At 33.6% G+C, this 12,187-nt stretch overlaps 1 protein-coding gene across 2 annotated transcripts; it reads right to left on the reverse strand.

The window, feature by feature from the left end:
• Nucleotides 1–1,120: 1,120 nt before the first annotated feature.
• On the reverse strand, nucleotides 1,121–9,898 carry sars1 (seryl-tRNA synthetase 1). 2 transcript variants are annotated; one of them, XM_051097065.1, is made up of 11 exons: nucleotides 9,678–9,896; nucleotides 7,686–7,756; nucleotides 7,512–7,592; nucleotides 7,167–7,325; nucleotides 6,852–6,995; nucleotides 6,520–6,675; nucleotides 4,715–4,936; nucleotides 4,445–4,574; nucleotides 4,160–4,317; nucleotides 3,937–4,066; nucleotides 1,121–1,918 (listed from the first exon to the last, which is right to left on the reverse strand). In XM_051097065.1, exons 1-11 carry the CDS (start codon nucleotides 9,811–9,813, stop codon nucleotides 1,758–1,760), a joined length of 1,548 nt encoding a protein of 515 aa, XP_050953022.1. In that variant the 5' UTR covers nucleotides 9,814–9,896; the 3' UTR covers nucleotides 1,121–1,757. The 2 variants fall into 2 exon arrangements, with proteins under 2 accessions (XP_050953022.1, XP_050953021.1); XM_051097064.1 differs by having other exon boundaries at nucleotides 3,937–4,317; nucleotides 9,678–9,898.
• Nucleotides 9,899–12,187: the final 2,289 nt, after the last annotated feature.

Raw genomic sequence — 12,187 nt, forward strand, 5'->3', positions numbered from 1 at the left:
CAGCGCTTATTTACTCAAATATCATAAAATGGGGATTACTGGTTTAGTGTACTTTATATTTTACAAGGTTTTATTTATTTTAAGTGTTTTAAATTACTAACTGCAATGTTTATTATTTCTAGCAGCTAATAAAACCAAACCATAAAAAAACTGGAGGTGAAAAGTTATCCAATAAATATTGAGTTGTCTGACTGACTTCCAAAAGCCCAGGTAGGAGTAATGTTTCTTGCAAGAGGTTAAACAAATGTTTTAAACTGGTATAGATCCCTTTTTTATTACCTCCTCCAAATAAGTGTTGTTTACAAAGTGACTATGGATGAATCGCTAATAAATAGTAAGTAATAGCAAGACAAAATAAAGTGTTTTCTGTAGTTAAAATAGTCAAATTAATGCTGGCTACTTGAACTCTGGTAGTTTATTTGGTATATTGTGCAACAAATTGTTCCTAATTTTTAAGTCGCTGCAAAATGTAATTATTTTATCAAAATAAGAGGGATCATACAAAATGCATGTTATTTTTTATTTAGTACTGACCTGCATAAGATATTTCATATAAAAGACTTTTACATATGGTCCACAAGAGAAAATAATAATTGAATTTATAAAAAGACTCTGTTCAAAAGTTTACATACATTTGATTCTTAATACTGTGTTGTTACCTGAATGATCCACAACTGTGTTTTTTTGTTTAGTGATAGTTGTTCATGAGTCCCTTGTTTGTCCTGAACAGTTAAACTGCCTGCTGAAATCAGAAAAACCCTTCAGGTCCAACAAATTTTTTGGTTTCTCAGCATTTTTGTCAATTTGAACCCTTTCCAACAAGGACTGTATGACTTTGAGATCCATCTTTTCACACTGAGGACAACTGAGGGACTCGTGTGCAACTATTACATAAGGTTCAAACACTCACTGATGCTCCAGAAGGAAAATCGATGCATTAAGAGCCAGGAGTGTAAACTTTTAAACAGAATAAAGATGTGTACATTTTCTTATTTTGCCTAAATATCTTTTTGTACTAATTAATTAACATTTTGCAGATTCTGCAATGTATGTAAACTTTTGACCTCAACTGTACATTCAACAAATATATGACAAAATATAATTCAGAGACCCGACAATGTTCTCCTTCAGGTATTGATTTATTATCATACTCCTGACACAAGGCATCATAAGCAAGTACTGTACATATAATAACATTCCCTGTTTTACAGACAAATCACAAGTAGTAATGTTTCTATGAAGTTAAAGATGGACGTGAATGAGAGGAAGCTGCATTTTTGACTGCTTTAACATTTGTGACAATGTCAATAGTAAGTGCACAGTAATTAATAATTACCTTAACTTTAATTATACCGCAAAGATTAACTGTAAGTCAGGATATTGAAATAGGTCCGTCTCTTATCCATAACCGATCTTCTATTCACTCCCACCTCTAATGTGGCACTGATGTAGAATAATCCCAGCACTAACTATTATGACCATGCATGTTCCCTTTAATTCAACAGCAAAATTCGGTCACCATACATTTTTAATTGAAGATCCCTGTAGGAAACTGATTTGAGAATGACTTCAGATATGATTATTTAACATGACACCATAATCACCGTTGATAGCGCCATAGTAGGACTGTCCCAGAGGAAGTGAACTGAGGCAGGGACATGACAGTGTGACAATTTCAGTGGACAATGATTGTGAATGGGGTATGTAAAATAGAGGGCTTTGAAAGAACCATTATGATTGGTTGGGATTGAAGGTGTCTAGGAGTCATTGACTGACATGTTCTCCACTTTGTTTTCTAGATCAGCATCACCACCTTGCTGTTTCTTCTTCTTCCCTCCATCCTGCTGTTTCTTCTGCTTCTTGGTTGCCTCCTGCTCAATGGGGGCTGGCTTTACAAACTTGATCATTTCTGTTAAACCTGAGTAAAGAAAACATTATATTGAGATAGCCAGCTGGATTTATCAGAGAAAACATAACATACATACACTCAACATCTACCTAAAGGGTCTATTTATAGCTAATGTATCTTATGATTACTACTATTGCACGACCAGTGTAGTCTAATTTGAGCCAAAGAATGACTCTCATGAATTAGATCTTAGTAGTGAATCAAAAACATACAGCACAGCCAATGTGGTCCGAATACCAAAGAGATGATGTTGTTGATCAAAAACATACAATGCAAGTATAGTCCAATTCACAAACAAATGAATATCATGAGTCGGTTCAAAGAATGACTCTTATGAATCAAATCTTTATAGCAAATCAAAACAATAAGGCATAGTAGTCAATGTGGCCCAATTACCACAAAAATTATTCTTACAATTCGTTTGTTTTGGGTGAATCAAAAACATACAACTTAAGTATAGTCTGATTCCCAAATAAATTATCATTATGAGTTGGTTCAAAGAATGACTCTTATGAATCAGATCTTTATACTTTATAGTGAATCAGAAACATACAGTGCCAACTCCCAAACAAATGACTATTATGATTCGGTTCAAGGAATGACTCTTTTGAATCAGATCTTTATAGTAAATCAGAAACATACTGCAGTCAATGTTGTCCAATTACCAAAGAAATTATTCCTATGATTTGTTCGTTTATGAGTCAGTTCAAGGAATGACTCTTATGAATCAGATATTTATAATGAATTCTTACGATTTGTTTGTTTTGAGTGAATCGAAAAAAAATATGACGCAAGTATAGTCAGATTCCCAAACAAAAGACTATTATGAGTTGGTTCCAGAAGTAACTCTTATGAATCAGATCTTTACAGTTAATCAAAAACATATAGCACAGTCAATAAGGTCTGATTACCAAGGAAATGATTTGTATGATTCATTTGTTTTGAGTGAATCAATAACATACAGTGTAAGTATAGTCCAATTCCCAAACAAATTACTATTATGAGTCAGTTAAAGGAATGACTCTTATGAATCAGATCCATATAGTGAATCAAAAACATACAGCACAGCCAATGTTGTCCGATTACCAAGGAAATTATTTGTACGATTCATTTGTTTTGAGTGAATCAATAACATACAGTGCAAGTATAGTCCAATTCCCATAGAAATTACTATTAAGAGTTGGTTCAATGAATCTCTCTTATGAATCAGATCTTTATAGTGAATCAGAAACATACAGTGCCAACTCCCAAACAAATGACTATTATGATTCGGTTCAAGGAATGACTTTTTTGAATCAGATCTTTATAGTAAATCAGAAATATACAGTAGTCAGTGTGGTCCAATTACCAAAGAAATTATTCCTATGATTCATTTGTTTATGAGTCAATTCAAGGAATTGTTTGTTTTGAGTGAATCAAAAAAAAAAAAAAAAAAAAAAAAAAATACAATGCAAGTATAATCTGATTCCCAAACAAATGACTATTATGAGTCAGTTCAAGGAATGACTCTTATGAATCAGATCCATATAGTGAATCAAAAACATACAGCACAGTCAATGTTGTCCGATTACCAAATAAATGATTCTTATGATTTGTTTGTTTTGAGCGAATCAAAAACATACAACGCAAGTATAGTCCAATTCCCAAACAAATGACTATTATGAGTCAGTTCAAGGAATGACTCTAATGAATCAAATCTTTATAGTGAATCAAAAACATACAGCACAACCAATGTGCCAAAGAAATTATTCTTATGATTTGTTTGTTTTGGGTGAATCAAAAACATACAACGCAAGTATAATCTGATTCTCAAACAAATGACTGAGTCAGTTCTTTATAGCAAATCAAAAAATACATAAGAAGAAATAGTATCAGAACCAGAACAAGAATTGTTAAATTCCTTTATTATCAAAATAATCTTTAACAAATTATCTACGCCATCCCCAAAAAAAACAGCTGGGACCCATAAGATCGAGCCAAACTTTACCAAAATCAAGGTTAGTAGATCCATATTCATCGATACTCACCTGGAGGCATGAATGCCTTGAGGGGCTCTGGAATAATGATGCCTTCCTCTGTCTGATAGTTCTCCAGGATAGCACAGATAACACGAGTGGTTGCACACATGGTGGCGTTAAGCATGTGCACAAACTCAGCCTGTAAGAGACACAATGACCAATGAAACCAACTTGAAACAGTACATACAGGTGACCTAGTATCCTTACTCTGAACTGCAGAGTAGCACTGTACCTTGTCCATCATCTTCTTGGTCTGCCCGTAGCGAATGCGTAAGCGACGAGCCTGGTAATCTGTGCAGTTTGAGCATGACACAAGCTCTCTAAAAGCCTGGGAGCCTGGGAACCAAGCCTCTAAATCCAGCTTTTTACTAGCTGCGTGGTTCAAAGCACCTGTGAAGTAAAAGCAAACAACATATTTGAAGCTTTATTATGGGAAGCTGTGAAAAGCTTTTAGTGATTTCCAACAAAAGACGCCCTATGGCGCTTTCAACGAAGATAAAGAGTAATGTGAACAAACCTGACACAATGTTGACAATGCGGTAGGGGATTCCTAACGTCTTATAAAACTCTTCAGCGGTTCCAATCATCTCATCAAACATCTCCCAGGACTTGCCGTCATGGGGAGAGGCATAAACAAACTGCTCAATCTGGAAAGCGAAAGAAAGAGGTTATGATATTAACACCAGAAATTTCGTCCGATTTTTCACTATTCTTTTTAGATTAAATAAAGTCATCTAATCGCACAAAATTTCATTGTTCATTATTTTAGTGATAGTATAGCTCAGACCTTCTCAAACTGATGGACCCTGAAGATCCCACGCGTGTCTCTGCCGTGAGAGCCAACTTCCTGTCTGAAGCAAGTGGAGATGCCAGCATAGCGGATGGGAAGGTCCTCTGGCTTCAACCACTCATCTCTCAGGAATGCTGCGATTGGCTGCTCCGATGTGGCAATCAAATATTTCTCATCCACTGTATTGTCATCAGACTTCTCGCTCCCCTTTCCAATCACCTAAACACATTACAGGAAACACTGTAATTCTTTGTGGGTTCAAATCAAGACTCTGTAAAGGATCTTCTACAGCAGCTGACCAACTCTCTGAATTATCTGAATTAATTAATTTGTTTCAACAATTTATTTCAATGTACCAGTTACAGGATTCACACACTTTTATATCCACACATATGTAACATAATTTATTTTGTATTGTAATACAAATTAAAATATTAAATGTAAATATTCAAATAATTTGTAAACATATTTTTTTTATATTATAATATAAAATGTGTATGTGTGAATATATATATATACAGACACACAATATATTTCAAAAATATATATAGATATATACTACCAGTCAAAGGTTTTTGAACAGTAAGATTTTTAATGTTTATTAAAGAATTATTTTCTACTAGTTATATTGTGAAATAGTTTTACTATTTAAAAAATATTGTTTTTATTTGAATTTATTTAAAAATGTAATTTATTCCTGTGATCAAAGCTAAATTTTCAGTATCATAACTCCAGTCTTTAGTGTCACATGATCCTTCAGAAATCATTCTAATTTGTTGATTTGCTGTTCAAGAAACATTTATTATTATTATCAATATTTAAAACAACTAAGTACATTTTTTCTGAATTCCTCAGCATTCTTTGATGAATAGAAAGATCCAAAGATCAGCATTTATCTAAAATAAAAAGCTTGTGTATCATTATACACTATACCATTCAGAAGTTTGGAGTCAGTATCATTTATTTCTTTATTTATTTTGGGGGGGAATGAAATTGAAAATGAAAACTTTTATTTACCAAGGATGCTTTAAATTAATCAAAAGTGATTATAAAGTCATTTATAATGTTACAAAAGATTTCTATTTCAGCTAAATGCTGTTCTTCTGAACTTCCCATTTATCAAAGAAACCTGAAAAAAATTCTACTCAGCTGTTTTCAACATAATAATAAATGTTTTTGAGCAGCTAATCAATATTAGAGTGATTTCTGAGGACCACTGGAGTAAATCACTGGTATAAATCACATTTTAAAATATATTCAAATAGAAAGCAGTTATTTTAAATAGTAAAAATATTTCAAAATGTTACTGTTTTTGCTGTACACTGGATCAAATAGATGCAGGCTTGGTGAGCAGAAGAGACTTAAAAAAAAAACATTTAAAAAAACGTACAGTCCAAAAATTTTTAACATAATATAATTTAAACACTAAATGTGAATATTAAAATAATTTATAAACATTTTATTCGTTTTTATAATAATATAACATTTATATAATATTAAAAAATATTTTTTTTAAAACTGTATTTATTTTTTATTAAATAAAAATAAATAAATAAATAAATAAATATTCTATATAAAACAATATATCTATATGTAATTTATTTAATAAATATTTTATTTGGTTTTATCAGTTGCATTACGTGATTCTAGCTTGACAGTGTGAGATTTTAAAATACTCTGCCATTGCTTTGGGTCAGATAAATACTCCTCATCAAAGTTATATGCTTTTATCGTTTTTAAATAATTATATAAATCAATCAAAACGATAGATGGCTAAATGAAGTAACAGATGTAGGTCAAACCTTGTAGAGCTCCTCGTCAAACTGGCTGAGCTGAGCAACCTCCTGCATAACTTCTTTCCTCATGAAGAAGGGTGTGTACAGGAGGTTATACTTCTTGCTGTACAGGATCCGCAATGCGTAGTTAATTAAAGCCTGTTCCAAAAAAACTAAAGGCCCCTGAAATAAAACACACCAGCCATGAAAGCTGTGTTTAGGGCTTTTTGGCTTGTTTGTAACAAAGAACTGGCAACAGAACAGGTTTGCATATAGGTTCAATGAGATGTTCAGGTTTAAACAGAAGCAGTGCCGTTTTCCTTTGATTCACAAACTTGCATAGTTCAAGGGCAACAAACCTTAAGGAAGTATCCTCTGCTTCCAGCCACTATGGCGCCCTTTTCACCTTCGTATCCATCCACCATGACAACCAGGTCCACGTGAGAGTACTTCTTCTGCACCGTGCAGTCACCCCAGGTGCGTTCCACTTTATTATCAGCATCCTGGCAAAGAGAAACACTGCTTATCACAAGATGAATAAGTTATACAACAGCATGGTTAAATAACATCGTATGGTTCATTTGTCTGTTCTGATTCCATGAAGGTTTCTGGGTGATTTGTAGGACGTGCCCATATTTTGTATATAAAAACACCCACTGATGACTGAAACTCACCTCATCGTTGCTAATGGGCACAGAGGGATGCAGGAGGTTGCCAATCTCTCTCAGGTACTCAAAACGCTCCGCCTCCAGCTTTAGCCGATCACTGTCTGTTTTCTGCACAGCCTCGTCCACCAATAACCGCACTTTCTTTATCTGAGTCACTGTAAGGGGCTGACAGGGACAGGATGGAGAATTACTAGTTGCAGATAGATGTAGATGACTATTTGATGAGTTTAACTTAATATAAATGCGCTTAAATTATAAAAACAGTAAAAATCCATTAATCCAGTCTTCAGTGTCACATGATCCTAAAATGTCTTTACTGTCACTTTTGATCAATTTAATTGCTTGACTCACTGATAATGTTTCACCAGTGAGGGCTTCCAGATTCTGAGCCTCTTCTGGAAGAGTGTCATCATCACCAACTGGCTCTTTTTTCTGCAAAAACAGTAAATCATCATTCAGCAAGAACACTATTATTATGAAGTGACAACAGATCAAAACAAATATATGACAGCTAAATGAACATACCTTCATCTTTTCCCCGATGGCTTTGCTGCACAGATTCTTGGCCTTGTTTAGATTATCTGCAGTGAAGCGACCTGGGGGCAAGAAAAGAGAAGAATTTATAGCATTAATGCATGTCACTGATATACTGTTGTAAGTCTGGAAATCACGCAAAGAAGATAAAAGATTTTTGGATGAGTAAATGTGGAATTATGCCAAATGTCATATTTCTCATAACATCAAGTATGACTCTGGCACCAACTAATAAAAAAAAAAAAAAAAAAAAAAAAAAATACACTGTATTAAAATATATTGTATTAGCATATTTTCACTAGTAAAATAAGGAACACAATGCAATATATTAAAAAGTATTAGAATATTGTAATAAAACACAATTTTCATTAATTAAAATAAACCTGAAATAAAATATATTAATGAAATTTAAAGTCACCATGAAACAAAATTGCAACAGTCTTTTCTTTCACATTGTGATGCATATCTGAACAAAACAGCTTCATGAAAATAAAATGGGGGGGGAAGGTCACCAAAGGTCATTGCAAGAGGGAGGATTGTTATTTTGATTAAATAGTACTATTAAATCTTTAAAGTTAAATATTAAATTAAATTAAATATTTGTAAAAATTACAAATTTCAGTTAAAGATTACAAAGGCACATGAATTTAAAAATATATATATATGTGTGCACAGATAAATCATTTATAATAGATACTGCAATATTTAACAAAACAAAAAGTCAATTTTGATTTCAAGGTGACTTCAAATGAATATTAGAAACAGCAAATAACAGAAATAAGTTTAGGTTAAAATACTAAAATGACTAAAACTTAAATTTAAAAACTTTTTATTTAAATATATTTTAAAATGCCATTGATTTTATGTATTTATTTATTGGAAAGAAATGATAAAAAATTTGAAATGATAGGAAATTACATTTAGAAATATATTCAAATAGAAAACAGTTATTTTAAATTGTAAAAAAATATTTCAAAATTTTACTGTTTTGTTGCACTTTGGATCAAAGAAAATAGGCTTGGTGAGACTTTAAAAAAAACATTAAAAAACCTACTGTTCAAAACTTTTGACTGGTAGTGTGTATATATATATATATATATATATATATATAATAAAATATTACTTTATTACATTACATTTATAAAATAGTATATCACTAATTCTAATCCAGCATAAAATAAAGATAACAATTATGTGTACATATTTTACTATTTTAAAAAAATCGTATTTTTCTATATTGCAACAAAAAAAAAAAAAAATTATTGGGGGGTTTAAAACATAATTTTGACTTTGTCCTGGACATGTTATTGCCAGCTTTCAGAAGAATCACCCAAAAGCATAATTACCAGAGTTCTCTAAAGAATAAAACAATTCATTGAAGGATCACCTGTTTCTATGTGATCCATGTTAAGGCATAAAAGCTTAAATCTCTTAATATTAAGACATTTAGATGGATTTAAGTGAATACTCCATGAAGCTGCCAACCTGTCAATCCCTAATTTTTTTTTTTTACTTTAGTTGCATTGTTAAGAACGTGGTAAAACACTGACAGCCATACAACAGCACTGACAGTCAGCAGCTCCTCCCGTCTCACTGACATAGAGATTGCATCAGATCCTGCCGGGTGATGCAGCTGCGACACATTTAATCAATACATACTCACAACTATCCAAATACCATGTAATATAAACATATATATGCTCAATAGCATATACTAGTTTCATTAAATAAAGTAAAAAAGGTTAAACACTATGACAGCTGTGTTAACTATTAGCGTCAATGCTACATGCTACCATCTATGCGGATTTTTGAACATTTACACACATTTAATATTGACTCTATCATATGGTGTAGTACAATTAGTGCGTATTTCCCTTTGTAAGGTTCTAATGTTTATGAACAGATCTGTTATACGTGTCACAATCTGTTCTCATTCACAGGCTGCCATGTGTTTCAATAGCTTTAGCGTTAGCCGCTACTTACATTTCCTCCATTCCTTGTCCGCCTCGACCAGTTTGTCCACCAGAGACACATCTTTGAACCGTTTCCTCTGGGTTTCCCGGACGATTTCAGGATCGCCGCCTTTGTCGGTGCGAAACAGGTCTAAATCGAGCACCATGATGCCTGTGGACGAGGTGTGCAGTGCGGATGAATGAAGTAAATCGAAAATGGAAAGTGTGGAGGAATATGGAGGGGAGGCGCTAGAGAGCAGCTGCTAATGAATATTCATCATGCTGCTGCGGCGAAGTTAAGAATCATACTACGGCGAAAGCTAAGCTAATGAATATTAATTAGTTTAAACCGACGTTGCTTGGTAACCTTCTCAGAGCAGTTGACACGTAAGGTAATTCATATTCATGAGCCATAGTGGCATACGTGAATTTGACTGCTGCATCATTAATATACTGTCTTTAATAACTTGATATTAAAACCTGTGTGTTAATATTGATATTTTATTATTTTGTTGTATTTTACTAGATAAAGTTGACAAGTTATGACCAATACGGGACACTTTTAAACAGGTTTGGATTTATTAAGACTATATATATAATGCCTACATGCTCTGTCCACCTTATTTTTGCAGCCATTTGTAATTTTTTTGTGTCTGCTTCTGGTCTCATCCACTTCCAGCTATTTTTAGCTGCGCAAAAGCTTGTTTTGCTGCTTGATATTGCAAACTGGTGTGTCTTACCATATTATTTTAATGTATTATCTTAATTATGAACACACCGGTTTGTAGTGCAAACTATTTTACCATTTACTGCATTTCGATATTCTTCTCATTATTTCCCTATGGCAGATTATGAACTGGACGTCTAACACATTACCAGAAAACAGCTTACTTCCACATTGAAAAATAAGGTGGATATGTTAATTTGGGTAGATTACAAATTGTAGTCCGTTATTATACAAAAACACCTTAAAGGACACCTATTATTCCCCTTTTTACAAGATGTAATGTAAGTCTTAGGTGTCCTGAGAATGTGTCTGTGAAGTTTCACCTCAAAATACCCAACAGATGATTTATTATATCATTTTGAAAATGCCTATTTTCAGACACGCTGTTTTTATGCATGTCCCCTTAAATGTAAATGAGCTGCTGCTCCCCGCCCCTTTTCCAGAATAGGGCTGTGCCTTTACTGCTTGTTTCTCAGACACTCTGGCAAAAAAAAAAAACACAACTATTTCGTTTTGATTATCACATCTATTGCACTGAAGGCATGCTTTTCAAGTCATATCAGTTTATACCTCTGATATGGGTTTTTTTGAGCACACACATCTAAAGCAATCGCACAGAAAGCGGCTGTCGCATGGCATTTGAGTACTAAGCTAAAGTTCTCTTTCATGCCTTATTACACTTAAACTGTCAAATACACACAAGTTTATGTTAAAACCACACATAAGTTACAAAAACACAGTCAGTTATGTCTGTGAAGGTAAACAGCTGGGAAAGAAATCGCATGTTTATAATAGATCTGTGTATTAAGTGTAACATCAATGTAATATGCAGTACAGACACTGCTGTCTACGCTGTTACTATGACCTAAACAATAAAATATACTCACTGCTTTGGACTTGGACATTTCTTACATAAATGCAGTAGCATGAAGATTACCATGACGTATTGCATGTGGTTCACTTAGGATGGGGTCTGTCAACAGTTGTGGGCAGGGCCTGTAAAATGTGACGTCACATTTGACAGATTCTGTAATCGGCTTGTTCTGAGACACCGCTTATGAATTATAGGGATTTAAAAAAAAGGAGAGGGTGGATTTTTATCATTATAGGGTGGTTGTGTACACACACTGCCAGCACAAATTTATGTCCAAACAACATGTAAAAGTGAATTTTGCATAATAGTTGCCCTTTAAACCAGCCTAAGGTGGTTTGCTGATCTTAGATGGTTTGAAAAGGCCAAATCCAGCCTGACCAGGATAGGAGACCAGATGCAAAGCAGATGCAGGAGAAGTTCACTTCCAGAACAAAAATTGACATAATTCACTCACCCCCTTGTCATCTAAGATGTTTTTGTCTTTCTTTCTTCAGTCAATAAGAAATTATGTTTCTTGAGGAAAAACGTGACATTATGTGAACTCTATTTTTTTCAGCTCAATACGGTCAATACAGTTTGGGTATGTCAAAAAACTCCCATCTCATTTTCTTCCCAAACTTCAAAATCGTCCTACATCGCTGCAGAAGTACCGACCCAGTGTTTACAAAGTGAACATGCAAAGAAAACCCTTTACAAAAAAAGCAAAACAGTGGTGGAGGATGATTTTGACGTTAAAGAAGAAAACGAGACGGGAGTTTTTCGACATACTCTAACTGTATTGACCCAGATTACACAGACTATGCATGCACATCGCAGAGACGAGACAAGAAGAGCATTTAAGGTTAAAAAGATTATAAATTGTCATTCTAAAATTAACGATCATTTCGCTAGATAAGACCCTTCTTCCACGGCTGAGATCGTTTAGAGCCCTTTTAAACTG

Source organism: Labeo rohita, chromosome 23 (assembly GCF_022985175.1).
Source record: "Labeo rohita strain BAU-BD-2019 chromosome 23, IGBB_LRoh.1.0, whole genome shotgun sequence".
NCBI classification, from domain to species: Eukaryota; Metazoa; Chordata; class Actinopteri; order Cypriniformes; family Cyprinidae; genus Labeo; species Labeo rohita.